General features: G+C 40.8%; 3 protein-coding genes across 9 annotated transcripts in view; 2 read left to right on the top strand and 1 right to left on the bottom strand.

The window, feature by feature from the left end:
* The window catches only part of LOC145467664 (dihydropyrimidine dehydrogenase [NADP(+)]-like), a 278,425-nt gene that overhangs the window by 71,618 nt on the left and 181,512 nt on the right, over nt 1–25,295 (bottom strand). For all 7 annotated transcript variants that reach the window (XM_081451259.1, XM_081451260.1, XM_081451265.1 and 4 more), the window contains one exon: nt 17,406–17,474. In XM_081451259.1, the coding sequence (XP_081307385.1) occupies nt 17,406–17,474 (69 nt within the window). The remainder of the gene's footprint in view (nt 1–17,405; nt 17,475–25,295) is intronic.
* The window catches only part of LOC145467748 (uncharacterized), a 113,261-nt gene that overhangs the window by 7,132 nt on the left and 80,834 nt on the right, over nt 1–25,295 (top strand). The gene's annotated exons all lie outside the window — the stretch shown is intronic.
* Nucleotides 2–8,257, top strand: LOC145467747 (uncharacterized). The gene has a single exon (XM_081451348.1). It carries the CDS (start codon nt 4,479–4,481, stop codon nt 4,857–4,859), a length of 381 nt encoding a protein of 126 aa, XP_081307474.1. The 5' UTR covers nt 2–4,478; the 3' UTR covers nt 4,860–8,257.

Raw genomic sequence — 25,295 nt, 5'->3', positions numbered from 1 at the left:
ATAACAACAACCAAAAAGCAATAAACAAAACATATGAATAAAGCCAGCATAATGGTTTGGACAAGAGGGGGAGGGGAGGAACAGTTTATGGAATGGAGAAGACAGCAGGAACTTCCTGTCTTGGTTTGGTTTATAACCATACTTAGTAATACTTGATGTATACTGATATTGAAAACCATGACATCGAAATGTTACCACAAAAGGACTCACAAAAAGGAACTTCTTGGGTTCACCCTTGTACCACCTATTAATGATGGTAATTAGACTGAGTAGAGTCCAATTTGTAATAGTAATTGTAACTTTGTAACTTTGCAAAAACAGGCTCTACGTATAATCACATTCTTGAAACGAGATGCTCATTCCAGCCCTTTATTTTCACAGTTAGGCTTAATTAAACTCATGGATCTGGTTACTATGCAAACTGCCATTTTTGTGTTTCAGTATTACCATAATCTATTACCTAAGGTCTTTGACAATAATTATTTTACATGCATATCATCTAAACATAACTATAATACTAGGCTAGCATCTAAGTCAACATATTATATCGACCAGGTTAGAACTAATTATGGTAAATTGAAGCTACATTTCTCTGGCCCTTCTATCTGGAACAATTTGGATGAAGAGATAAAAAGTTTATCTCCGCATTTATTTAAACAAACCTTGACTAAGCAATTTCTAAGTTCTTATGTTTAATGCTAGCTTAGTATTTTTTCTTTAAGTTACTAGCGCTCTTAATTAAACAATGCTCTGTCTATAACTGGTACTGTTACTACTTACATTTCTTATTATATTTATATCTATATATTTTTTCTCTTTCTACCTCTTCTTTTCTTTATTTATCCTACAACTAATTTAAAGTGTAATAATTCTTGTAACTACTCAGCTCGTTTAGTTTTTACTATTTTGAGTAGTTTTTTTGCTTACTTAAGTTTCATGTATTCTCTTGCTGAATGATATTCTCTGTATTATGCAAAATAAAATGGTTGCTGTTGTTGTTGTTAGTTTTGTATTAATGAAAACAGCTTTGGATTGGCAGCTGAAGCATATTGAAGATTAACTACATGTAGACAGTGTTGGTCTGTATTTTGTTAAAAACAATGGTATGTGCTTGTCATAAATTAGCACGGATTAACGAAGTTTGGATGCTAAACTTAGGTCTGAGAAAGGTCAAACAAGAAACCACAGCACCGCAAATAGCTTCATTTCACCAAAAACCGTAGCACGAAAAAGACAAACATTGCACACCAAAGGGTTTGAGATCACTGCAAGACTGTAAATTGGGATTTTATTCACCGCATCACCGCTTAAAAAATAAAAGAACAAGGTTAAATTTTGGCCTGTAGGCAATTTTGCCTGGGAATTTAGCTCCCAGTGATTTGCGTTCATGAAAATCTTCACTCTCCCAAAGCACAGGGGATCCGAACACTGTATCAGTAATAACATAATTATTTACATTCATGTAAAATAAGTGCATTGCTATTTACCTGTGTTCCTGGGTCTGTTTGAGTTATTTAAAAGGGATTTGAATAGAAGCAAAGGCAGTTTACATTTCAAATATCATTTTGTCTGCCGATTTGTAAATGCAACGATCCGATTACATCTTTGAGTTTTCACTATCTTATTAACTATTAACTTTCATCAGGCAAGTTTTCACCATGTTCATTAACTGTTAACTCTCATTAGGGGAGAGATTCTCGGGTTTCATAAAATCCTCAAACCTTCAACAAGACCTATGACTATGTGTGTTTATGCAATATTATTGCATAATCCCACATACAATCATGGTTTTAACCAAACTGCTTGATGGTTGGTAGTGTTTTTGTTATGATGAGGACCACATATTTCCTAAGTATATACTCGATGTGTTGCCCAGTCTCTGGGTGCTTGAGGGTACAGTGGGGTGGGGATTAATCTCCTCATGTTTGGTGACGTCACGAATGGGTCACATTCAGGAATCATGCAACACCTGATTGATTCGTCAAATTCAGTGTATTTTTAACTTTGTTTTCTGAAACAACCATGGAACATGATAAGAATTATGTTGATATTTTACAAAGTGTAACCGCATGTTCGTTGGGAACTAGACTCATTTCCATTCGCACTTTTTCAGATCCCTGTCTGTGTTCATACAATCTTTTACGACGGGTTTTTGAGAATTTTGGCGTTCTCTGTACGCCATGGTTTGTGCTGAGTCAGGATTCGCTCCCTGTTCTCTGCATAATAGGGAGCTTAAGAAAACCATGATGGTAACTGCAACAGCAACGTCACTAAACAAAAGGTTTAATGAGGAGAACAGTGGCTGAGCACGAGCATTATAATTCTTGGTACATTTCTTTGCCGTCCTCTGAAAAACAACAATGCGAAATGACCAAATTCTGCATTGTCTGGAGAACGTGAACCACGACAACTCACTTTTTAAATTTTTTATTTCAAATTTATCGATGTGTCCTAGATTCAGTTTTGTGATAGTTTCGACAGTTATAAACAAATTAAATGACTTTAGGGTACCGCGAGATTTGTAGGTAAAATATAAACTCATTTTTCAGTTGACGTTGCCCTCGACATCACCATCATGGTTTCTCAAGCTCCCTAATATCTTTTATAGTAGGCTCTCCCACAAACAACCTTCTTGCCTTTCTCCGGTGATTGATTGGAGGAATTCACCTTGGGTGGGTCTTACAAATAATGATCGAAACCCTACAGTCACTCTCCTTCATCCAACTCGTCGGGGAGTAACTTCTTCTGCATAACTCTGTTTAACAAGAATTTTGGTTTTGCCACTGCTAACTCTGCTGCTTCGTCCGAATCCATGTCATATTCGTCAATAAAGCGTTGAAGAGTTTTCATGACTTTATGGTGTATTGTGTCGTGTTTGATATGGTGAGTCCATTTTAGACACTCCTAAGTAAGTCCTTTGTAGCCTTATTCTACTTACAAGTAATAGGGTATTGAAAGCGGCATTCTCTGCATAGTCTTGGGTTTTTCCCCTATCTAGGAACCGTTCCATTTCTTTCATGCAGGGTTCTTTGAGATCTTCCCCCATTTTTTTACACAACAGATTCCACGGATCGTTCACCATGTAGTCTGGTTCATTGTCCTCCACTTCTCCTTCCTCTTCAGAGCTGCTACTATCCTCCTTTTTTTTCCTGTTCCTCTTCTGCCTCCTCCTCCTCTACATTTTTTTCATTGCTTCCACTTTCTTCCACAGGGCCAAAATATCTGTTGAACGATCGGCCATGGTCGTTTTTCTCTCATGACCTTCACCCAAGACAGCGTGTTTCAAATGAGCCGAGTCAATTGAAGTGCTTTTTAATCTGATGTGAGCAAGCACTGTCACATAGGGCGTTTTGCCCACCTGACGCGGGCGAGAGAAAAAAGCTGACGCAAGCAAGGGTAAAATCTGACGCAAGTGAGGGTAAAGGCTGACATGACTGAGCACAGACATGTAGGGCATTCTGCCCACCCAAAAATTAGTGCCTGTTTTGCTTACATCATTTATCGGGTCACGTGCACCCCAATCCAACCTTATTGGTTCCAGGTTTTCACAGGGACTTTTCGCAAAAAGGAAACCAGGGCGAATCTTCAGTTCTGCCATCTTGGATGAAATCTGGCCTTCTGATTGGCTAAGAGCAGTCACGTGGGCTAAATCCGGCCTTTTAATTGGCTACGGGCCCAATGAGCATGCTATACCACTATTTTCCAAAGATTTCTGGCCACTATCGGAAGATTTCCCAGGATTCTCAAAAAATTGTCTGATGTCCACAAAAAACGTTTGAATTTGTTTTGATCATACACCAACAAATTTAAGTTAAAAGGGCAAACATGATAATTATCAAAGAAGTCACCTATATCTTGACTAGCGAGGATATGGAAAATACATGGAATAATATGGAAAATACGCATGAATTTTACAAACTGTATATTTTTCCAGTAAAATACTCTATACAATTTAACTCCATGATATTTGTCGAGGAAAAGGTTGTTGTTATTCATTGTGGTAGATGCAATAATAAAGTGTATTATCATTTGTCTCACGATGTGGTCACTTGAGATGTAGATCGCGACATTTCGACTGTTTACTGCTAGTCTTCTTCAGACGATAAGGTCGACTGATTGCACGGTATCATTTATATCACAAAGGTCAGCTGTGATTGGCACATTTCGATCCTCCTATTGTTCCATTGTTCTGGCGAGTAGCTGTTCCCTCAGTGGTCTGCTGTTGTACCGTTCTCCTTAACGAAGCTGAGGTGTCCTTACTGAAGAAAGGTCTAAATTTTGCCGTGACTCCTACGAGCGTCCCAGCCACCAAGATCATCGCCAAGATCGAGTCAGCAGTCAGGCCACTAGATGTGGAGCGAGCAGACACAGTCAGGAGATCCATCAACACCATCCTTCAACAGGCACAACCACCCACGCCCAACATCACGAAGGAACTGCAGGAGGCTCTTAAAAGCTTAAAAGAGGACAACTCCATCATGGTCCTTCCGGCCGACAAAGGACACACCAGGGTAATCCTGGACACTGACACATACCATGCAAAAATGTCAGCGCTAATTGATTCTGGACCATACCAGCTGCTTGACAAAGATCCAACAGGCCGCTTGACCCGGAAGCTATCTGAAAAGCTGCTAACCCTGAAACGGAGTGGACACATATCAGAGGCGGTTTATAATAAGATCAGACCCCGACACAAACAACCACCTAGGATCTATGGTTTGCCGAGGATCCACAAGGCCGACACACCGCTTAGGCCAATTGTGTCGTGTGTCAACACCTTTGCATACGACCTGTCTGCTTTCTTGGCTAACGTATTATCTCCTCTTGCAGGTAACTCGAACTTCACAGTGAAGAACTAAACTGACTTCGCATCCACCATCACCAGTGAAGAGATCCAGGACCACGAGATCATGGTGTCTTTCGACATAGAGTCACTGTTTACCAATGTACTGATCGAGGGCGCCTTACAAGCTGCGCTACAAAAAATGGAGAACGATGCAGGCCTGGCTGACCGCACGACACTTACACCAGTTCAAATCGCGGACCTCTTGAATTTCGTATTAAGGTCTACGTACTTCCAGTACAACGGATCGATTTACGAACAACGAGACGACACAGCCATGGGGAGCCCTGTATCGCGGTTATTGCTAATCTCTACATGGAGATATTTGAAGAACAAGCAATAGAGTCCGCACCTTGCAAGCCTAAGATCTGGAAACGTTACGTAGATGATACTTTCACCATCCTGGATCGGGATAGAGTTGACGTCTTCCTGCAAGACCTGAACAGTCAACAACCATCAATCCGTTTCACCATGGAGATCGAGAACAACAACAAGATCGCCTTTCTCGACACGTCAGTTTACAGAGAACCTGATGGCCGCCTTACCACCAGTGTCTACAGGAAACCAACACATACTGATCAGTACCTAGCGTATATGATTCACACCACCCTCAGTCAGTAAAGCACGGTATTGTGAAGTGTCTGTACGACCGGGCTAAGCGTCTCGTCACCAAACCATCAGTAATCGCTGGAGAGAAGAAACATCTGTCATCTGTACTTGTTTCTAACGGATATCCCTCCTCTTTTGTACAGAAGATCACAAAGGCACAAACAACCCCAAGAAGAGAGCCTGTCACGGAAATTAAATCCACCACCGTTTTACCTTATGTCCAAGGAGTTTCGGAGTCTCTCCGCCGCTGCCTAGAACAACAAGGCATTCGCACCGTCTTTAAGTCCGACACGACACTTCGGTCACACTTAGTGCGACCAAAGGACACCGTCAACCCGGTTAAACAAGATGGTGTTGTCTACAGGATTCCCTGTGAGTGTGGCAAATTCTACATCGGGGAAACAGGGAGATCTATGCAGGAGAGGATCAAAGAACACGACAGGGATATACGACTCTCCCGTACCCAGACCTCCACCGTTTCTGAACACACCCACAAGACCGGCCACTATCCTATCTGGATTGAGGTCAAGTTTATTGATTGAGATCCTCACTGGTACACACGTAGGGTCAAGGAAGCTATTCACATAAGACTTCACCCTAACAACATCAACAGGGATAGTGGAATTGAAATTCCTTAAGCATGGATACCCACGATCAAGAAACACAACAACAGGAGAACGGTACAACAGCGGACCACTGAGGGAACAGCTACTCGCCGGAACAATGGAACAATAGGAGGATCGAAATGCACCAATAACAGCCGACCTTTGTGATATAAATGATACCATGCAATCAGTCGACCTTATCGCCTGAAGAAGACTAGCAGTAAGCAGTCGAAACGTCGCGATCTACATCTCAAGTGACCACATCGTGAGACAAACGATAATACACTTTATTATTCCATGATATTTGTAGTTAAGTTGTACAAAATAATGCAAACTATGAGCAAAGTACTTTAAAGATGAATATATGAAAGATCATATATTTGAACTGCAGAGAAAGATTTGAAGACATAGCTGATCATCACAGTTACACAAAACATATTAAGCAGGTGTGAAATTAGGCCTGAAAAAATTCAGGCTCAAACAATATTAGAACCCATGGCCTCTGCGATAACAGTGCAGTGCTCTACCAACTAAGCTATCAAGCCAGCTGAGAGTAGGGGTCGCCTTTCTTGAAGGTCCCTAAAAAAGTTTTCAAATCCACAAAGCTGTAGCAAAATCTCAAACATCATGATTACAGAGCTATATTATACACGTATTCTCCATGAACAGAGGTTCTTTTCATATTTTCACGCGTATACACCTCTCTGCTTTTAGATACAGGTTAATTAAAAATGGCTTTGCGGCCCAGAAAAGTTTCTGGGGCTTTCTAGAAACAGGCCCCTGGTCACATTGTGAGTACATAATATACCCATTTATGGTGAAGAATACAAGTGAATATATGAAAGATCATACATTTGAACTGCGGAGAAAGAAATCAAGTCATGATTGATCATCACAGTTATATACACAACTTAAGCAGTTACTGTTATGAACTAAAGCCTGAAAAAAAATCAGGCTTAAATGGGATTCAAACCCATGACCTCTGCGATACCAGTGCAGTGCCCTGCCAACTGAGTTATCAAGGCAGCTGGGAGCTGGCCATGTTGTGAAGTGTATTGTGGGCTCAAAAGATGCACAGAGAAACAAAAGTTACATTTGTTCAGACTTCTGTGTGATAACTTGCTACACATGACTGTAAACGATAGAAGCAAAGAGATTTCAAATGGATTTCCATGATTGAGGTTCGTGTAAGTTAGTTTAGGTTTTGTTGTGGACCTCAGGTACCATAATATTACTGTATGAAATACCAGTAAGAAGAGTTGAAGGCATAAGACCAATAATAATAATAATAACGATAATAATAATAATAATAATAATAACATAAATATCTATTCATTTGATAAAAATACATACAAAAGTTAAAGTAGAATTAGCTAGAATATTTAATAGGCACTTACTTGTACAATATCAAAAATTGACTGATAATTATAAATTAAGATTATTAAATACGACAAGAAATTGAAAAGTCTACATTGCTAATTTGTATCTTATATCTAAACCTAAGTCTATTAAGAAAGGTATTTTAAAATGTTCAGCATGTATTTTCGCAAATTGTCCACAACTATTCCCTAACCTCATCGCTGTTTGTTTAATTCAGGGTAAATGAGTGTATAGCAGGTGGGATGGGTTGTTGCTTATTGTTTTGAAAAGTCAATAGAGTGTATCCACGTTCCACCAATACAAGTTTAACTTACATCTTGTTGTCCTTTTGAACATGTCATTCAACAAACGCACTGACTCAGAGGACAGAAGACTAAACTTGTGAGAGCTAAGCAACACATCTAAGTTTGAGTGTGACAAACTACATGTACCTACAACACTGCTTATTAGTTTTCTTGCTTTATGAGAAAGAAAGTTCACTAGGCAATGTTAATTCACAGGCGGCCCAAGTGCCAGATGAGAGGAAATAATTCATGTAAATGAAACATATGCGAACATGACTCTTGCCTTCTGTTAGATCTTATAACCGCGCTTTTAAAATTTAACTGTTTGCTTACCACTACAGTCGCAACGCAGTGCATATTCCAAATCAGTCCTCGATGATTCTTTTCTTACTGTAGACATCACATCACTTGATCAACACAAACTCTATTATTGCACCATCAGTCGTAGCGGTTGTGAAATCTCCAATGACATAATGGTCTTAATCTGGAACTTTGTTCGGGACATGTATGGGCAGGAACAATATGAACGATACGATAATAACTGTTGTAATTGGTTGACGGTACCAATCGTAAAATAACGAAACAAACAACGAAGTAACTGAAACGGGTCCAACTTGTACGTTTATTCTCCTTGCGATGACGGTATGCGAATATTTTCTTACAACACGATCTCGATAATAAAACAGAACAAAACAAAAGGCTCAAAATACAAAATCTCGTATTACATGTCAACTGGTAACTCGGGTAACACAACATGTCACGGTCACGCAACTATTAGTCTCTTAACATTTTCCCCTCGCGAATTGAAAAGTGAAACTTACAATTCGTCTATACAAGTAAACTTAGGTATAAGTCACTGTTTAACATTCGCATGTCTCAATCAGTATTTGCGAATTCCAACGGGGAAATTCTATTTACAGATCGCTTGAGAACTTTGTTCCCAACTCTAACATCAACCACTCTCACGAGCTGGTCACTGCCCGGATACGTTTGTTCAATACGGCCAACTTTCCACTCTCTTCTAGCAACACACGGATCGATGACCATCACGACATCTCCAATTTTAAGGTTCTCCGTAGGACAGAACCACTTCTGACGGGAGCCGATGTGGGGTAAGTATTCTTTCATCCAACGTCCCCACACATGTCGAGTTAATTCTTGCACACGCCTCCAGCGTTTCTGTGGATTAAATGCTGTACTGTCCACACTTTCGGGAATGAAGTCACCATCCATTTGACCAATTAGGAAGTGATTTGGTGTGAGTACTGGTTCGTCGTTTGGATCGTCACTCAATGTGGTCAGCGGTCTTGAGTTCATTAGACTTTCGACTCCAATGAATGTTGTTTGCAACTCTTCGTCATTGATATCTGCATCTTTCAGGACGGCATAAATTGCTCGCTTTGACGATTTGATCATTGATTCAAACACACCTCCAAAATGGGGAGCGGCCGGAGGATTCCAATACCAAGTGACACCGTGATTAGATGTCATACGCTGGAGCTGATCGTGCTCTAGTTGACTGACTAAGTCCCTGATCTCTTTCTCGGCACCCCCGAAATTCGTTCCATTGTCACTCAGCATTTTCGTCGGCCATCCTCTCCTTGCCGCCATTTGCACAAAAGCGTTGAGAAACGCCCCAGTATCTAATGAAGTCGCCATCTCTAAATGGCAGCAGTGTGGCAAAATAATAGGGAATTTGACATCATCTGGGAGATCATCGGAGTTCTGCAGCCTCGTGTTCGAACGTAGAATCCTGTTGATAAGGATTGGAGTGCAAGGGAGCAGGGTGGATTTCTGCGGAAGAGGTTTGTTCTTTGCCAGTGCCTCGATTTCTTCACTGTATGCTTCAGTTTGGGCTTCTCTGATGATTTCTGTTTCGGCGGTCATGAGCTCTAGTGGAGTTAGCTCTCTCTCTTATTTTCAGGCCTACGGCAGTTGCTGATGAATCGCTGTACCCAGCTTCTGACCCTCACCAATGATAGCCCGACCTCCAACTGTCCTTTGGGTTTCACCTTATACCACTTGGAATATCTGGAGGGTTCTAAACGCCACTCTACTTCTTCTACTTCGGGTTCACTGGCTAACCGCTGAATGGCATTGTAGTTTGTTGAGCTCTCGTTAATCGGCCTGGATGTTAATTTGCGTTCGCATAGCACTTCACGTGACGGTTCGTCAAACTTGCATTCAGGCCACTCTGCCTTGGGACTGCACAGGAAATTAGGCCCGTTCCACCACTTTGAACTGTCGGTTAGCTCTTGCGCTGTCATTCCTCTGGTTCCAAGATCTGCGGGATTCATATCTGTTGGTACGTAACGCCATTGGTTAGGGTTAGATTTTTCGTGAATCTCGCCAACGCGGTGAGCAACGAAGGGTTTATATTCGCGGCTCTGTCCCCTAATCCAATAGCCGACATTCAGGCTGTCCACCCAGTACGTGACATTGCTGGACGGGATGTCGAGTGCTGAACAGACTTGATTTGCCAATCGTAGACCGATGAGAGCGCCCATAAGCTCAAGCCTAGGAATGCTCACAGTCTTTAACGGAGCCAAACGGGTCTTGGATGCGATAAGACGAGTAGTAACACTTCCATCCTCGAATTTGTGTCTGCTGTAGACGGCTGCGGCATATGCTTTCCCGGAAGCGTCGGAGAAGGTGTGCAGAGTGATAGAGCTTTCTTTCATACTTGTGTCTTTTAAACAACGAGGAATCTTGATTTCTTCAAGAAGGGGCAATTCACCAAACCAGGGCTTCCATTGTTCTCTTTGCCCAGACGGGAGGACTTCATCCCACTCCAATGTGTCCACCCACACTTGCTGCATGAACAGTTTTGCTTTAACCACGAACGGGGAGAGAAATCCGAGCGGATCAAATAACGTTGCTGTCTTCTTTAGGACGTTCCGCTTAGTGAATTCAAAGTCCTTCAAAGGGGGCGAATAATGAAACAGGAACTGGTCCTCTCGTGCGGTCCAGGACACACCAAGCGTTTTTGTCACAGGCAATAAGTTCTTCTCTAGATCAACTTCAGAAGCACGGTCATCTGCAGGAACATCTGCTAACACTTCTGTGAGATTCGAAGCCCACTTTCTCAAGTGGAATCCAGCTTTATTGCCCATCTCTGTCAACTGGCGTCTTGTTTCTATGGCCTTCTTAATGGAATCCACGGACGGCATGAGATCATCCATGTAACAATGATTCTTTACCGCATTCGCAGCCAGCGGGTATGAGTCTTGGTGGATTTCTGCATGCTTCTGCCAGGTAAATTGCGCACAGAATGGGCAGTAGCAGCCACCAAACACAAAGCAGAGAAACTCGTACACTTCGGGTTCTTTGTTAATCTTCATGTTTCGCCAAAGAAAACGATGCATCGGTCGGTCTTCTGGAAATAACACAAGCTGGTGGTACATTTGACTGATGTCTCCAACGAGAGCCACCCATTCCTTTCTGAACTTCACAAGAATGTCAAAGATGTCACTTTGAAGTTTCGGTCCGGTTAGGGCTTCAGTATTTAAACTGTTCCCCTCAAAAGGCGCTGAACCGTCAAAGACTATTCGCACCTTGGATGTTGCTTTCTCCGGCCGCACGACTGGAAAGTGGGGAAGGAGCCACTGACACTCGGGCTTTCGCTCATCATCAGGAACACGGTGAATATACTTCTTGTCCAAGTAGTCGTTAATCACCTGCTGATAAGCCACGGCTACTTCTTTATCCTTCATTAATCTTCACTCGGTGGACACCAATCTCTTCCTCGCCATCGGTAAATTATTCGGTAGCTGTGGCCTTTCATCTCTCCACGGAACGGCTACTTCGTAATGTTGGCCATTAAACTTCAAAGACTTGTTGACTTTATCCCATGCCAACTTGTCTTCCGGTGTCAGCTGCGGACCAGTTGGGATAATTCCAATGCTTTCCAGATCCCAGAAACGTTTCAGCAAGTTGTTTAGCTCTAAGGTGTCCTTCTCTGGTAAAGTGGGCTCTCTTCTCTCGATTTGCAGACAAAATGTGTGATGGAAGCCAGTGTAGTGACTCTCCTTTGTGTCCAGGTTCTGAATCTTTCCAATGGCAGTCCATCCTAGGGGGCACAGTCTCGCGCAGGGTTCATTCGGGCCTCCAGTCACTTTTTTCATCGAATACATCAGTTCGTAATGGTCTGCTCCAAGAAGTACATTGATTCGATTTCCTTTTGCAAGCCTTGGGAACGGAATTCCGGTTAAATGATTCCATCTGTCTTGAATCTTGACCCAGTTAACAGCTTTCAAACCACCGCAGATTTTATTAGAAGTCTTGGCGGTTATCTTCGTGTCTACCCGGCCATCAGTACTCTCAAGGCCAATCTCAAATGAGCTTGACATAAAGCGAAGGGTTTGGTCATTTGCTACCTTCACTGTGATGGGTTCTTTCTCGCCTGTTAGTCCGAGCTCGTTAACGACATCTTCATTCACATATGTCATGTCGCTTCCTTCATCTAACAGACAGTTCACGGTGATTCTCCTGTTTCCGTTCTTTAATAGGATCGGCACTGTTCGTAACGCCACCTCTGGTTGTCCTTGATTTCCAAATGTTTCCATGGTAACGGATTGCCTGGTACCATTCCCCTCCATGGTTTCTCTCGGTCTCTCATTTGCGTTGATCGTTGGCTGAGGGGGCGTGGTCAAAGTTTGAACGTATGATTCTGCTTCTGGTCGTAGACGAAATTGAGCAGGTGGCGCCCTATCATAGTGCAGGAGATTTTGATGAGTTCCTGTACATCCGTTAATGCCGCATTGCTTGCTTCTTGGGCAGGACTTACCATGATGGTTATTCGCCAAACATCGGAAGCACAGACCAAATCGTTTGACAGTTTGCCATCTTTCGTCAATGGAAAGTTTTTGAAATGCTTTGCACTTCAACAGTGAGTGGTTCCCGGTACATACACAACAGTTTTGATTGCCTCTTCCGTTCTTGTCGCTGAAATAGCTTCTAGGAAATCTTCTAGCAGGGCGATGCTTACCATTCCTTAATTGTTCATTGCGATCTTGGTTTGAAATTCCGTTCTTGATCTCCGTGGCCTGTATCTGATATGTAGCTTCTTCTGAAACCCAGTCTTTCAATGTCTCTAAGGAATCTCAATGCTTGTTTTCATCTAACCACCGGTAATATTGGGCTAGTAAACGCTCAGGAATCTTCTCAAGGATCATGGTGTGCAGTGCCCCTCCTTCTAAGTCCGATTTTCGGCCATTTTCTTTCAACGTAATTACTGCACGTTCCAAGACATCGGCGAAAGTTTCCAGTTCTTTCGCGTTATTCTCCTGGATGGGTTGGAGCCTTTTTAGTTCTTCTATGTGAGACTGAACTTGTCTTCGGCTTCCTCCATACTTACGAAATAAGCATGTTTTGGCCGCCTCGTACGCTTCCAAGGAGTATCCTAATCCTTTAATTGTGTTCGCGGCCTCTCCAGCTAGACATGCCTCCAAGCGTAACATCTTGAATTGCGGCGATAATGAAGTCATGTCAACACAACTCGTGAAAGCTGCGTTCCAGCGTTGAAAGTCCATCTTATTTCCTGAAAAAATTGGAATTCGGATTCTTTCCAATTGCCCATGCATTTCACGGTTATTAGCGATGGAACCGGCGTCAGAAACATTAATAGGACGGTGCGATTTCGGCATTTCCGGTGATGGTGTTTCAACTGCATGCACGTGGTCGGGTGATTTCTGAGGTACCTTGTTTTCTTGCTGTTGCTGAGGGTTTCCAATTGATTTATTCTGTTGCGAGGGAAGGGGATGATATTCCTCGGTAAATTCCTGTTCTAGAATCAAATGCTCATCCACTTTGTTTTCCAATTCCTGGCGTCGTTTATTTATTTCTTCGTTTACCGCTTGAAGCTCCTTTTCCTGGCGTTCTAATTCTTCACGATTCTGTTCAATTTCCCATTCAAGCCGATCCCGCCGTAAACGCGCTTCCATTTCTGCCTTTTCTTTTTCTTTTCTTCTTTGCGAAGCTTCACTATCTGCGACGGAATTTGTACGTGATTTGACTTTGGTGAGTGAAGCCAACAGTGAGCGAGCAGGCATGGTTTCACGATCGATTTGTTCAACCAGATCATCCGCTTCGTCGCTAACTTTCTCCGCCATACTTGTATCATTCTTTTGGTGATATGCCTTTTCCAAACGGGACATTACCATTAGAGTCTCTTCTTGTTGTTCCTGAATTTTTTCTAACAGCTCCTTGATCTTGTTTTGCGGATTATCTTCGCTCAGGACGCTGGCCAACTTGTTTAAGAGACGCGTCATTTGCGATTTTGCGATTCTCTTTTCTTGTTTACAGTCCCGAAGCCTGTATTCGTGATCCTCTGTCTCGGTCGATTCCATATCTTTTTCGTCGTCGGACGGCATCTAAAGGGAAATTTCCAGTTTCAAACCATACACGTGTAGTCGATTCATCGCAGGACGGAACGCCCCCAAACTTACGATTCCTTTCGATCTTCGTAACTTTTCTGTGTAATGTTCGGCTCGAAGGACCAAATGTTGTAATTGGTTGACGGTACCAATCGTAAAATAACGAAACAAACAATGAAGTAACTGAAACGGGTCCAACTTGTACGTTTATTCTCCTCGCGATGACGGTATGCGAATATTTTCTTACAATACGATCTCGATAATACGACAGAACAAAACAAAAGGCTCAAAATACAAAATCTCGTATTACATGTCAACTGGTAACTCGGGTAACACAACATGTCACGGTCACGCAACTATTAGTCTCTTAACAATAACACTATTAACAACAGCTTTCTTTCTTGAAAGTCACGATTAAATTTAATTGGTGTTTTCCACGAGTAAAGGGCTAGCAAAGTAGTCACACAAATCACATAATTCAAGACTTCCATTATCCATGGCTACCTTTAGTACGGTGGTTATTTCCCTACCAATGACGTAATCCTTGCACGTTCTGACAAGTTCTTTTTTGTTTGGCTTGCAAATATTTAATTTTCCTTCTGATCACCGAACTCGCTGCGATGAAACATCCAAAGAATTTACTTCATTTGCCTAAAACCATAAGAAATACTCACAAAATTGCACATAAATTGATGAGCGTCGCTTCTGCCGAAATAAACTTGCAAAGTAAACACGATCTTATTCGTCAGGTAGCGAAAGTGAAAGCTGCAACGTCAGCGCATTCCATGGCTGACGTAATACCCTTTTTAGCATATTTATTATTTCCCTTCGAATCCAGCGTTTCGATAAAACCAAAAGAAAATACATTTTACACACAAATAAAGAAAACAATATCCGTAACATTGTCCTTGTATTAATGTTTCAACAGCTTTTGGCGAGTAAACATCACAGGTTGCGTGATTCAACATTTGGCCGAGAGGAAGTTTGGGTCTGGTCACCGACAAAACTAACAAGAAGATCTGTTAGATCTTATAACCGCGCGTTTAAAATTTAACTGTTTTCTTAGCACTACAGTCGCAACGCAGTGCATATTCCAAAGCAATCTTTGATGATTCATTGATTACTGTAGACATCACAGCACTTGATCAACACAAACTCTATTATCGCGCTATCAGTCGTAGCCGTTGTGACATCTCCGATGACGTAGTAGTCTTAATCTGGAACTTTCTTCGGGATATGTATGGGCATGAAGATACGAACACTATTACAAACCGCTTTCTTTCTTTAAAGTCACGATTAAATTTAATTGTTTTTTCCCTGGAGTTAAGGGTTAGCAAAGGAGTCACACGAGTCACATAATTCAAGAATTGCGTTATCTACGGCTATCTTTAGTACGGTGGTTATTTCCCTACCAATGACGTAATCTTTGCACGTTGTGACACGTTCTTTGCTTGGCTTGCAAATATTTAATTTTCCTCCGATCTATGAACTGGCTGTGATGAAACAGTCAAAGGATTTACTTCATTTGCGTAAAACCACAAGAAATACTCACAAAATTACAAATAAATTAATGACCGTCGCTTCTGCCGAAATAAACTTGCAAAGTAAACACGATCGTATTTGTCATGTAGCGAAAGTGAAAGCTGCAATGTCAGCGCATTCCATGGCTGACGTAATACCTTTTTTCACCGTATTTATTATTCCCTTTAAATCCAACGCTTTGATAAGACGAAAAGAAAATATATTTTACCCACAAAAAAGAAAACAATATCGGTAAAATTGTCCGTGTATTTATGTTTTAACAGCTTCTGGCGGAAAAAAATCACATGTTGCGTGACTCAAAGTTTGGCCGAGCGGAGGTCTGCGTCTGGTCACCGACAAAAAAAAAAAAAAAAAACCACGGGTAAACCTAGAACCGCGCTCGGCCCATGGCCGCGCGGTTAAAAAAAAGTAAATAAACCATGGGTAAACCATGAACAGCGCTCAGCCATGGCTGCACGGTTAATAACTCGCTTCCCATTCCATCAGTCGCTGGTTCGATTCGCAAATCTCATCGCAATGGCCTGAAAATCGCTCGTTTACCAGCTCAAATCTGTCTCTCTCGCTGCTGCATCATGTGTATAGCCAACAGTGACAATACCAGATTTGAAAATCGAAGCTTAGCGACTGCGTCTGCTCGACAAAAACAGCAGTCGGTGGGTGGGATGGAACTATTGCCTATATGCAAATCAACACCATAGGAGGGTACACCGCCCTTTTGTATTGTAAAGTAGTGTCAGTAGTAGGGAGGATTATACTTCGTCTCGTCTCTCACCACTTTTGACAGCATTCTGCTAGTGAAATTTAGCTCTGAGAGGAACTGTTGGGTGTTCTAAATCTAAATAGAACCACTGAAGGATAGCTCTGAAAAGAACTGTTGAATTTTTGCTCTGAAAAGAACAGTTGAACTGTTTGAGCGTACAGTTTATAAACGAATTTCACCAACGAACTGCTTATCAGACAGGCGCCCAGGACAGAATGAACGTTGAAAGTTCAAAACTGAAATCCAAATGCATTCACTTTGCTTTTTTTGGCAAACTGAAAAATTTCTGCTTGTTCGGGAGTGAGGTTTTCACCCATACGCACCATCAAAGACTAAATTTCACCTTTAGTTACTAATACGCATGATGCAGCAGTGAGAGAGGCAGATTTGAGCTGGTAAACGAGCGATTTTCAGGCCAACGGACTGGGAAGAGAGTTGTTCATGCTTTGACTGATCGTGATTTGAAGCACCTATGTCCATTCCGCAGGAATATTTTGGCCTTCACAGTACGATGGTTTGATTCTGAGCCTGCCAGCCTTGTGTTTTTTTCTAGTGGGACACAACCACCAGCGCTAACTCGATGAAAACGCTACAAAACGGCCTCAAACACCATGAAACAACAAAGAATAAGACAGGAAAGCAAGAGAAGTCAAAACATTAAATTTTAGGCATTTAAAGCAAACCCGTAAAGTTCCCATACAAACCCTTGTAAATTGCATCTTTGTAACACAACACCGCTCGAAGGCAAGAGTCATGTTTGCGTACATTTCATTTACATTAATTATTTCCTCTCATCTCGCGCTTGGCTAATTGAGAAACTTAAGCCACTGTAAATTATATTTTTCCCCATCTTAAGCATCCTTGTCACATTTGAAACATTGAGTTATTTTCTAGGCTTTTAATTCAGTTTCACAACTTTGCCTTTTCACTTATATATCCACAGTTTTCTTGGTATTTTAACAACAAATTGAATATTTGACTTCAATCTGAATTGAGAAAAAAAATTACCTCAGCCATCTGAGCCAGTTCAGTCCAGTCTTCCTTAGAATAGCCACACATTATGCTAGCAATTATGATCTGGAAGATAAGAGTGATGCCCAACATTAATGCTATGAAATGTAATACAAGGTAATGTAAGCAAGATTTGCTCTACAGCTGTACTTGCATTCAATAATGAATGTCACAGACAATTCTCCACAAGTAGAACAGTGCAGTGCAAAAGTGAAATGCAAATAACATGACAGGCTAGTGTATAAATTAATACATAATTCTTAACCTGGACTATGCAATCTTTGTGCCTTAGAATCATGGGGTATTCATGGAACATGCAGTAGGACACACTGATTGTACACCTGGAGCATTTACCATAATTCAGAAAAAAGGCCGAGCAAAAATTCTGCTTCGAATCTCTGAACATTTCCTGTGGTGAACCAGGAACACCATTTTTCTACCATTTCAATTGCAAGTACTGTAGAGAAGACATTGGGAATTGACTTTGCCCCCATAAACGTTTATGGGGATCTGCTAGTTCCAAATACCCTACAATCAACAAGTGCTTTTGAGATACGAGGTAACTTTACTTGAATACCGGTAGCTTAACCCTAAATCAGTTTTTTTAAGGTATCTCAATACAGTTTTTTTGTCCAAGGCAAAACAAGCATTTTTAATCATCATTTTAGGAGTCTTCCCACCATCGGATCCCTGCGAAAATTACATATCCAGTAATTGGAAATAGATTACATAAGTTAAAGTGCCACTACCCCCCCTCCCATTTTTTTCCTTTAATAAAATCTACTAGTTTCCCTGATTACTTCAGCGAAAAAGTTATCTTGATTGATAAAATCCCTGCTTTTCTACAGGTGTTTGAACATGTAATTTCTATGTTCACGACCACGCAAAGTGGGATCTGGGTCGGGCTACTAGTGACGCCACTTTGGGAACTGGGCTAAAACACTCAAGGGACTTTTGACTGAGCTTTGAGGGCTGTCAAAACAGTTTTGGGTTATTTGTGATTCATATTTTATCAAAACTGGACAAGCATTTCAACTGAAAGAACTAGATCATCTAGCATTACAATTTGGAGTATAGCTACAATTTGGACAGCTATGATGTATAAAAATTATATATCTTTTTTCCATTTCAAAGTGTGGCTTGGTCGCCGGTCTAGAATGACTGAAGAGTTAACTCACAGCTCTTAAAGAGTTATAACGATGTCAGTGGATACAAAGAGTTGCTAATTTGACTTTACGGAATGTGCAGATTTTGGACTCTCAAAACAATTTTGGATTCAAACATTAATTTCCCCTGAAATACAAGCTTCAAATGCGATGGAGTCAAAGTTTCTCCAGATCAATGATTGAAAATAGTTTTAAAATAAGAGATAAGCAGAGATGTCCAACAATATCTGAATGTGAGGTAACTTTTCACTTTGTTATTGTTGACTGACCATAGTATAGGGGAATCCTTGTTGACAATATTTGCTTCATTAACATAAGCAATTCAGTTTCTGATGGAGCTACAAAGAAATCAGTTATGAAAATTGAAATGCCATAGTACGATTAACTCTGTCAGTGAATATGAGCCTGATGTATTAAATACTTTTTGTGCAAAACGGGTTTAAAAACTCAAAACTTTACAAAGAATGTATGAGCTCATTAGTGCTTTTGCCACCTAGAAATTTTGCAGTTTTTGAAAGACAATTTCTCCTTGAATATTACACCCAAAGAGCTAAAAACTTTACCATGTCTTAAGTTTCACTAGCCCTTTATCTGCTTGGAGTCAATTTAGGTATATCTAACTTGCTTCCTGCTGTATGCAAAGCCGTATGCAAATGAGCAAAAATGTAAACAATGATGTCAGCATGAATGCCCCTACATGCATAGTCAATTACTGTGTACTTACACAAACATCGTGAACTACATATTTTGTACTAGTAAATCATGGAAAATCCTTAGAAAAGATCTTGAAAAGAAGCCCAAAATATCTAGACAAGTATACACTTTTCAACCTTGTTTCTTGTCACAGCATCACGCAATGTCATGAGTTTTTTGCTCATTTGTACTGCATTGTGTAAGCTCTGTAAGGAATACTGTCAAATTTCCATTGTTTTAGTGTTTTCAGTGGACAGGCTAAAAGGAATTGAAAATGAAACATGTTGATGCATATTTTTTCAAAACAGAGAAAAAATCTCAGTTTCTAAAATATCCAGATACCGGTATGTGTGGAAGCTGGGCCTAAAATTGGTCGCTTATTGCAATGTTAACTTTTTTGATGTACTTGTGGGACAAACAAGAGCATAGCTATAGGCGTATGGGCACCTTTGGACTTGGGGGGTGACCTTCTTGCACAATAATACCCGAATGCGCAAGTGTTGAAGTCAGGATGTAGATGCACTCAAATTGCATGAAAAACAAAGAAGTTCACAATTCTTGCATCTAATGAAACTGCTATAATTCCAAAAACAGTTATATTGAAAGCTTATGTACTCAATGACCTCTACCAACAGTCTCAGTCTAGTAAATTCCAAAACTTATTAAAAGAAAAATTCCCTCCTTCCATAAAATATATTTGTCAAAAATGTTATCTTGTCCACACTGTTCACAATGACTTAATTGCCATGGGAGCACTCAATACAGAGACATTTGTGTTTCAAGATGGACTGTTTTGGGGTGTAACAGAAACTGGACTCTATTCGAGACGAGCTTCTCAATATCCTCGAAGCAAATAATTTTGTAATTGTCTTAAACTTTACTGATCTTCTTTTGAAGTCTTTAAACTGTTCTTGCCTCTAGATCGGTCTTTGCCTGTTTAGAAGATGGCTGCCTTTGGCTTGCACTTCGCACAAATCACAATTGGACAAAATACTTCTGTGTTAGAGCGTTGTCAGCCAAGAACCTCAGACACTGTTATTTGTGCTTTTAGAAAAGTTTCTGGACCTGTTTCTGGGCTCATTTACCAGGAGCTTGCCATTTTGTCACATTTTCTTGCACAACAGCTTGAAATAACTTTGTTTGGTTTGCCTTGTGGCCCTTCAATGGTAGCATCACAACTTGAATTTTTGATTCTCTAAACCGCTGATGTTTCACAGGATTATAGTGCTGTTTAACAGATGGATTATAGCTCCTTCCTAATGTCATCTTGTGAAATTCACGAAAAAAATCCATGAACACACAACAATGTTCTTTGCACAACAACACTGGTGCAAACACTACAATGTCAATGTAAACCATGACTATTTTTTTCTCAGAAATCATGCAATTTCCGTACTTTTGTGATTCAGCAAGCAAATTTATATACGCTATAATGCAAGTCTTCCTTGCGTGATCTATACGAAAATAACTTTCCATGTGTGGAATCCAGTCCCAGTCAAAATGTGCCGGCAGCCGGCGATTTTGCCGCCTTCTACGAAATATCTGCCGCCTACTACACACTTAAAAGTTTATTAAATAAATCAGGTTTAAGTTTTAACTTGCCATAAATCAGTAAACAATTCACGCTAAAGCTCTTAATGAACTGATATGAAGCCTCTTCTAGATCAAATTGTGACTAAAAAGCATATACGAACGTTTTTTGTGAGTCGCGCTGCACAGGGACGAATGAGCGAACACATATTTCAGAGCCGCGGGGTAACTGGAGCCGAGGAATGCCTTGCACATTGCGTGGAAAAATGAGCCGCCTGAACGGTCAGCAGTCAATGTTCTTCCAGTTACAAACAAGATGGCTTCAACTCCAATGGCATCCAAACGAGCTCATGCTGAGGATACTAATGCAAAAATATACAAATTCTTTCGCAAGATATCAGGTGAGTAGTTTTAGAAGTCGATAGTTTTGCATTCATACAGTGTTTTGCTCAAAGGATTTGAAGAGTTTGATTAGAACCTTCGACTTCCTAAGGACTTCTCTGCATTCCTTTGATAAATTACCGATTTACCGTGACCTATACTTTTGCATATGTACGCTGTATTGCCCAAAGGATTTGAAAAGTTTGTTCAAAATGTCCTAATCTGCATTTTTTACTATTAACTTACTTTAACACCGTGATCGATTGCAAATGGTCGTGTTTATATCAAATAACTTTGTGTTGATGCTTTCTGGAGACAACTGAATCATTTTTTTTTTCTTGTGTGTAGAAAATAAGACAACTGAATCTGACTCAGTTACAGTTGAACCAACTACTGGTCCATCCAGTCCAATTCAAGTGATAGATAATACAGCTCAAGCTGAGCAAACAACCCCAACTCCAACTCAAGCACAACCTACTCATGCAACTGTGTCAACATGTTTAAATCATGACCAAATTTTGCTCGATGCTAATGAGATAAACGCAATGTTATTAAAACTTACCAAATCAGACAGTCTTCCAGCGAATGTTCATAATTTTGTTACTTGCACGGAAGAGAAGTGCTCGAGTTTGAGAAATGAAAAAGCAGCATTCAAGACTGATGGTTCCAAGGACAAGTTTAAGCAACACTGGCTGTCCAACAACTACTGGTGGGCATGTTTCCTAGAAGAAGGGGAAGTACAGGGGATGTTCTGCCTGCTTTGTCTGAAACATTGTTCCAAAAGCAGTGTTAATAAGACTAGTAATGCTTTTATTGATGTTCCCTCAAAGAGATACAAACTAGCAGTCCTCAATGACCACAAGCAGTCTGGAATTCATGCTCGAAGTATCGAAAGTGAACGCCTTCAAAGGATGTCCACTATTCACAAAGACTACGAGGAGAAAGTGGAAAAGGAAATTTCTGTCCTAGAGCAAGTATTCTCTGCTTGCTACTTTGTCATGAAAGAACATCTTCCCAACATTAAGTTCATACCTTTACTTGAAATGATTGAGAAGCAAATTGGTGTTTCTGAACTTAAGCACTTTACTCACAGATCAAAAGGATCAATCCATGACATCCTCATTTGTATGGGGAAAGCTGTAAAACAAATGTTACTAGAAGACAAGAGAAGTGCCAATTGCTATGGACTATTGATCGATGAAGCAACGGACATAGCGACCCTTTCTCAACTACTTTGTTTCATTCAATATGTTAATCCATCTGGGTGTCCTGAGGTCAAGTTCTTAGCAATAAGAAACCTGTTAGAGGAATTTGACTCGTGTAATGCAGAAGCAATTGTTGAAACAGTCCTAAAGGTTCTTGAGGAAAATGATCTAGATGTGTCAGAGCTGAGTGGCTTAGCTACAGATGGTGCAAATGTCATGCTGGGTAAGGACAATGGTGTAGCTGTCAAACTCAAGGAGAGAAATCCTGAATTGATAAACATACACTCTATATGCCATAAACTGGCCCTGGCTTGTGTTGACACTGTTTCAGAACTAAATTATATCAAGTTCATTGAAACCACTCTACGCCAGCTATGGCAGTGGCTTGAGAATTAATCAAAGAGAATAGCAACCTTTCTGAAAGTTAACAAGTCAATTTAAAAAGTGCAAAGAATGTGACGGACAAGGCAACCAAAGTCATTGCAAGAAGGTTAAAAAAAGCATGCAACACACCCTGGCTGAGTTTTGACAAATCTGTTTTTGCTGTAAAGCAAGAATATGAAAGCTTGTTGCAGACTCTAAACATGTTTCAAGATGGTGATGCAGCAGCCTGTGGCTTTCTCCAGAAGCTGAAAAAAGTCAAGTTTCTAGGAACCATCTACATCCTTGCAGAGGTATTGTCCAAATTGTCACACTTGTCCAAAGCCTTTCAGGCAGGCAAGTTCAATTTCTCTGCTATACTACCAGCCATTGCACACACAAAATCGCAGCTTGAAACAATCAAAGCAGAAAGCACTGCCTTCGATGCCCTGGAAAAGGACATTGATGGCAACAGGTTCATCGCTACAGAACTGAAAATGTCCAGAAGGGATGCTGATGAACTTGTCAGCATTCAGTGCAAGTACATTGACAGCCTGATTAAGAATATTGGGAAGCGATTTGAATCTTTGCAAAGTAATGGTGTCTTGTTAGCATTTACCATATTTGATCCAATTTTAGTGCCAGAGATTGAGGATGCTGGTTTCAAAGCATGTGGACAAGACAAAGTGAAAGTGTTGGCCTCCCACTTCTTCCGTGCAGATGAGGGAGCAAACGACAGGTTGCAATCCCAGTGGAGCCAAATGAAGTACCATGTCAATGAGAACATCAAGGCAGCAATCCCAGAGGAAGTGAGGAATGGCAAGAGTGGTAGCTCCACAGCATGGTTCTTGTCTCAAGTGATGAAGAACAAGGTGAATTACCAGCCATTTTTTGATGTTGCTTCACATTGCCAAGGTCGCCTTGATACTGCCAGTCAGCAATGCTTGGCCTGAGAGGGGGGCAAGTGCAATGAAACTTGTGAAGACAAGATGCAGGAACTCTTTACAGAATGAGATGTTGGAAGCTCTGCTCATGGTTTTGATCAATGGCCCTTCTGTGAAAGACTGTGGTCCAGTGGTGAAGCTGGCAGTCAAGACATGGCTAGGAGAAAAGAAAAGGAAAAAGCTTCCTCCTACAAAGATAACAAGAATTCCTCTCATGGATGTCCAGGCTGTTCAACAAGAACAAGACGTTCAAGGAGAAATGACAGTCATTCCACCAGCTGTGTCCATCCCCACTCTTTCTGCAATTGATGAGCAGACAGTTCAGGAGGAAGTGGCTGAGATTGGGTCTCTTTTAGATCTACCACCTTGCAGTCCTGACTCAGAGTCAGACAGTGACTATGCAAGTGACTGTGAATTTTATTCTCAACTCCAGCAGTTAATTTCTCTTTAATTCTGATACTTTTGATCTAAATGTTAAAAACAAAACCTAAAATGGCAGGAAAATAACAGTGTTATTATGTAGTTACTTAGAAAAATTTCTCTCAAGGGAAATTGCAGAAAGTAACAAGTATGAATAGTGAGGATTCTCATTTCGTATGTTGATATTTAAACATATAGCTAATAGGTTGTTATCTGTTTTGTCTATAGCCTAAGGCTGTAAGAGAGACAATGAAATAGATACTCAGTATGTCTTGGTAGTCCATCTTTTAATTTGGTGAACACAAACTTACAATCAATGTAAACTGTGATTTGAAAAAAAAAACACTCTTGAGTGTTATGTAAAAGCTATGTAGGGGCTCCGCTGAGTTTATCCCCCAAACTGCACGAGATACAACCATTTGAAGACAATATTTTCATTTGTTTTCTGGGCAGACATGCCTCTGCTCACCCCCAAACACTACCCCCCTCCCCAGGGAGCAAGGGCCTTCATCCTTATCTGCCTACTACTCCAGCCATCTTGCCTACTACTCAAAAAGATTTTGACTGGGCTGGGAATTTAATAAGGTTTAAGACAATCAAAAAATGATTTGTATCACTTTTCTCGTTCAATTTTTTGTTGTAAAATGTTGATCCAAAATAGTTTAGTCCAGCGTACTATCCATGAAAAACCTGTCATATACAGGGGTGGTGAATGATAAATGCAAGACTTTGCGACAAGGCGAGAGTCATAGCATTTTTCTTTGCTAGCCTGCAACAATTTGACTTTTCAAATTGCAAGACCAAGGCTTCAAAGTGTTTTAAATGAGAGTACAAGACATTCAGATTCTATTTGAAAAATTAGACTGTTCACAGCCTCTCTATTTACACAAGCAGAAGAAAAAGTGAGTGAGGCGAGTGTGAAGCACGCAGGGGTGGAGCAGGGTTTGCGAGCAAAGCAAGCAAGAAGAATAGAGAGGCTGCAGACATCTTTGGTAAAAAGTGGACTTATTAGGCTCCTCACCCTTTTATCACCTTGTCACTTACAGCTCCACCCCTTGACCAATTAACGAAATCAGACCAATAAAATTTGAGCAGTAAATTGCTTGTTTAATTGATTACAAGTATCAGTTTGCAAACAATGTCACGTACGTGTTCTTGTGTGTCAAGAATGTTGTCTCTATCTTTATC

Source organism: Orbicella franksi, chromosome 14 (assembly GCF_964199315.1).
Source record: "Orbicella franksi chromosome 14, jaOrbFran1.1, whole genome shotgun sequence".
Classification (NCBI taxonomy): Eukaryota; Metazoa; Cnidaria; class Anthozoa; order Scleractinia; family Merulinidae; genus Orbicella; species Orbicella franksi.
Note: the sequence above shows the minus strand (reverse complement) of the source record. Positions and strands in the feature narration are given on the sequence as shown.

Coding starts and splice junctions, on each gene's coding strand:
- LOC145467747 (XM_081451348.1), top strand. CDS start 4,479: ATGGTCCTTCCGGCCGACAAAGGACACACCAGGGTAATCCTGGACACT.